Here is a 4,664-nt window from a genome sequence, read left to right as displayed (position 1 = left end):
TGCGAGAAATCTTGCATGATAAAGCATAGTTCTTCCATTCTTCTTGAAAGATACTTGCAACATTTGGATTGAATCCGCCTATCACTGGAGTTGAAAAATCTCATTTAATTAGAAAATTTCAAGAAAACTCGGAATATTAGGGTTTTACTGCAAAATGGTTTCTTAAAAAGGAAAAGATGGGAGATTGATCGAGAAAAAAATGACGGCTGGGTGAGTTTTTTAAAATGAGGTCAATTTAGGTCTGTTGATTTAAAAAAAGATCCATAACATCCAAGAAAAATTCATCCTGAAGCTATTGGTTGTCAACATTACTGGTGCTATTTTTTCTGATCCAGTGCAAACCCGAACAATTATGAAGAGCTCAGCATTTGATGAACTGTTTTGCATCAAAATGAAAAATCAATTAAAACCATAGTACAATAGTACAACTGAAATCAGAGAAGAGAAAACAGAAATCACCGAAACTTTATCAACTATACCTATTATAAGTTTTATTCTTTGCGAAAACTAAACTTACCTATTATTTTGGTATAATTTCTTTCAGTCTCAACAGGGGCTTCTTCGATGTTTTCTAAAATGCTGAAAATTGATTTGTGGTAAAAAATTTGTCATTAAAAAATCAGAAATTTAAAAACTCTTAGCTGTAGTTGTTAAAGTAATGCATATTAAAACTCTTTGCTTTCTGTGAAATTTTCATGATTAAGTCTGTGCAATACTCTACAGTAGTGATTGTGTCCTGAGATCTGGCTGTTCTCTCTTTCAATCTTGGCAGATAAACCAGCTATCTCGATGAAGATCTTGCCTGGCTTCTGATCTCCTGGAGAAATTCTTGATTTCAGTAAGAGATATGTGACCCATTTTATTACAAAGAAAAATTCAAATTTAGTCAGAAAAATTAAAACTATTGCTTTGTTAGGCAACTTTTACTAGGCTGAAGTTGAAATTCTTTACTGCTGCCAAAAATTGAAATATAATGCAAAATTTAATTGATCTCGCAAAAATGCTCCACAAATCGTTTTTTGACGTCATATTTTTTGTAGAAGCAAAACTTAGCCGATCAAACTAAAATCATTTTAATCTAAGTTTTTAAGAGTACTTAAAAAGAAAGTTCTGAGATAACAACGTACGGTCATTACAATGCAGAGGTATACCCCAAAATTTCCGCCTTATAAAATTGGCTCGAAAATTAGATACATACAATGAACGAAATTAGGAGACATCCTTTGTATCTTACTTTTCGCAAAAGGGGCTCCGCCAATTTTGCGAAATAAAAGAACATTCAGCGCAAATATTAGGTAACAAATCTTGTAGCACGTTTCCACTCAATTTAGGTATATATTATTCGCACGCATTTTAGCATGCAATAAGCACTTTAATAAATATTTAATTAAAGCTTTCAAAGCTTTAAAGTGCTTTAAATACATGCAACCACAAAAACTGATTTTTTTTTCCGAAAAAGCCTCGCACATCAAAGGCTTTGTATATCAAAGGCTTTGGACAGTCCGCCGGCATCAATTCCCAAATACGAGCCAATTGTTAGTTTTAGTTTGCTGTGGAAATTTATAGAGGTTAGGGGGGAAATGATACTAGGTACACTAAGGTTGCGATTATTGTGAAATTCAAAAATCCCTATAAGGCTTAGATGTGTTCTTACTTACAGGTAGAAAACTGCTGTTTTTTCAATAAGATGACTGAGTGCAAACGAGTCTAAGTTTCACAGATAATTAATTAAAAAATTAATAGCAGTGAAGATGAACAAAGGTCAAAGGTCCCATCTATTGTAACTCTTCCAAAAAATAATTTAGCTTTTCATAACGCACACATTTTTTTCTCAACTCGTCACGATACACCTAGTGCAGCTACATTTTTTCATTCAAAATAGATACACACCATTTTAAAGAGAAATTTTCGGTAAGTTTATCGATTTTAAGGGGTGAATTTTTTTGACCGCTTCCTTATGCGATGAGAGCAATTCACTGCTACAAACAATAAACAAAGAAATCTGAAAATAAAATTTTGTCATAAAAACCGCAGCTCTGAGAAATTTTCAAAGCAATTACGCAAGTTCTTACATCTTTTAGGCATTTCGAAGCGTTGACCACTTGACAAAGGTAGTTCATTTTTGTCATTCAGCAATTTTGCATGACCTGGTCGAGAAATCTGCTGTTTTTAAACATGAAATAGTCTGTATCGTCGTTTTTTTCTAGCCAGAAACGACGAATTTTCGTACAATTTTTACGTCGGCATCATTGTTTTTAGTCGGTATTTAACATACGAAAGATTCAGTTTCGCCGTATTTATACGCAAGGCAGTTTCGGTATAGTTGTTCTTTAAACAAAAGAGAGATTCGGTATTGTTGAGAGCATTACTATGAACTTTTATGTTCTGGGTTTTACCCGCATATTTGTCCGGCAGAACGAACAATAAACGGTCGACATGTTCATTTTGTAGCTAACCGTCAATTACTTTGCTTGTAAACTACAAAAAAAAATGTGTCAAAACTCAGGGAATGTGAATTAATCAACAAAATTTTCCTCAATGTTCAACAAGTATGTTCCACTTTCAATTTTTTAAAAAAACCAAGAAATTTATATACGTTCAATTAATTTTGAGAACGAGCTAAAGAAGAATTTTCATTAAAATTGCGCATTATTTCAGAATTTTTTAATCTAAGAAGTATTTTTCAAAGTTCTGCAAAAGGAACGCCATCATAACATTTGAGTACATTATAATCAGAAAAACAAAATTTCCTATAGGAAAACCGACAAATTCTTGCGTCTAAAAGCAATCGTACCGACAATCACTTACGTTTAAACACCGATTATACCGGCAATCTTTTCGTTTAAATGCCGAACAAACCGAATTTTCTAAAACCAAACACGCCGAATCTCTTTTTTTTCCAAAAACGACAATTCCGAATCTTTCTTACGTTCGAAATCGACAATGCCGAATAAACCGAACGTATCGACGCTTTCTTATTTTTCAAGACAAATTGTAAGATTTCTCACAATTTTTTGTCGTTTTTGTTCGGTTTTCTCAACTAGGGTGTGCACGCGGAGGTTGAATTCAAAGTTATAGCAGAATCTGGTCAGAATCGTAAAGTTAGAATATAGTCAGAATATAGTTTCTGTTTTAGGATCACGAGACATTTCTATGCTTTTTGGGACACAACAACCGGGTGCGAGATTTTCACCTGGGTCGGACAGTCACTTTCATGCATGCAAAGATATCAGTTGATGTTGTTACTCTACGACCGAAAACTGTCGGTCAATCTGGTCGGAAATACTTATCAAGTTAAATATGCCAATAATTTACTTAATCCTCTATTTTTCACATTGATCAATGCTATTGGAAGCTTCGCCATATCGTCAGTAAGTCTTCTGCCATTTAAGTGGGCGAAACATGCATACTGTACGGCCAGCGCCATGACTGGAAAGAAACGTTTACTAATGATTTCGATTGCTGTCGCGACGTTTTTAGTGCCATCAATTATGGCTATATCTCTCAGCCTATCAATTGCTCGCACAATTAGGTACGCAAACTCAAATTCTTGTTAAAACTTTACCAACAAACATTTGTATGAAATTTTTTGTCGTTTTTGACCGTTTTTCGAACGTTGTTAACCAAAATTAATTGCCCAAAGCTGTCTGTTATAGCCGAGAACTTAGCAGTGACACGGTCGCCGCCACATTTAGTGCGATCTGAAATAGCGTCATATCTCTAATCTCTGTGACAATAAATGCCAATAAATACCAATAAATGCCAAATAAAATGCCAAGAAATGCCAAAATCCTGCTAATACTTCTAATAATGGATGCACTGGCTTAAATTTGTCAATTTTGGAACCAGTAAAAAAAATTGACAGAGTTTAAAATGATAGTCTCGGTGAACCAATGATTTAAAACAAGTGTCAAATAAACATAGCAAACGGACAAATGAGCCCGACGGTTTATCAGTATTAACATATGATGTGCATATGCATACACTTACAATTAACTTTTAGTCGTAGACTCAAGGACATCATATGTTAATAATGATAAATCGTCGAGCTCATTTGTCCGTTTGCTATGTTTATTTGACACTTTTTTAAATCATTGGTTCACCGAGACTATCATTTTAAACACTGTTAATTCTTTTTACTGGTTCCAAAATTGACAAATTTAAGCCAGTGCATCCATTATTAGAAGTATAAGCAGGATTCCATTTTTTGTCACAGAGATTAGAGATATCACGCCTCAGCGTCGATAACAAATTTGAAACATTTGCGATGAAGAATGGTACAATTGAAAAGAAAACCGATTAATCAAAAACAATTTTACGCTGTTTATCCAGAATGGAAAGTGATCGCCCGCCTTTATCACTGTGACTTTTTATCTGCAATTCGCAATCACAAATGGGAAATCCGGCTAAGACTTCATCAATGGTCCCGTCGTTTTCACCAATTCTCCTTGCAAAACAACAGTTTCATGTATAACTTATCGTCAAAAAACACGTTAACGCCCAATTAACACTACAAAACTGCTGTGCCATTAGAATACGAGTTCATTACACTCTTTTATGAAAATTGCTAATATAGAAATGGCCCTAAAAGGATGTGACGAAATGGTAGACTGATAACGGTAGCAGTGCAATAAAATAAGCCAACGGTTGTAATCGCAACAAGA

General features: G+C 34.2%; 1 protein-coding gene across 1 annotated transcript in view; it reads right to left on the bottom strand.

The window, feature by feature from the left end:
• Positions 1–3,427, bottom strand: part of LOC142354901 (uncharacterized) — an 11,772-nt gene extending 8,345 nt beyond the window's left edge. The window contains exon 1 of the mRNA XM_075407237.1: positions 3,411–3,427. Within this exon, the coding sequence (XP_075263352.1) occupies positions 3,411–3,427 (17 nt within the window). The remainder of the gene's footprint in view (positions 1–3,410) is intronic.
• Between the last annotated feature and the right edge of the window lie 1,237 nt (positions 3,428–4,664).

Source organism: Convolutriloba macropyga, unplaced genomic scaffold, assembly GCF_964194025.1.
Source record: "Convolutriloba macropyga unplaced genomic scaffold, txConMacr16.3 SCAFFOLD_512, whole genome shotgun sequence".
NCBI lineage: Eukaryota > Metazoa > Xenacoelomorpha > Acoela > Convolutidae > Convolutriloba > Convolutriloba macropyga.
The sequence above is the reverse complement of the archived record's forward strand: the minus strand, read 5'-3'. Positions and strand labels throughout refer to the sequence as shown.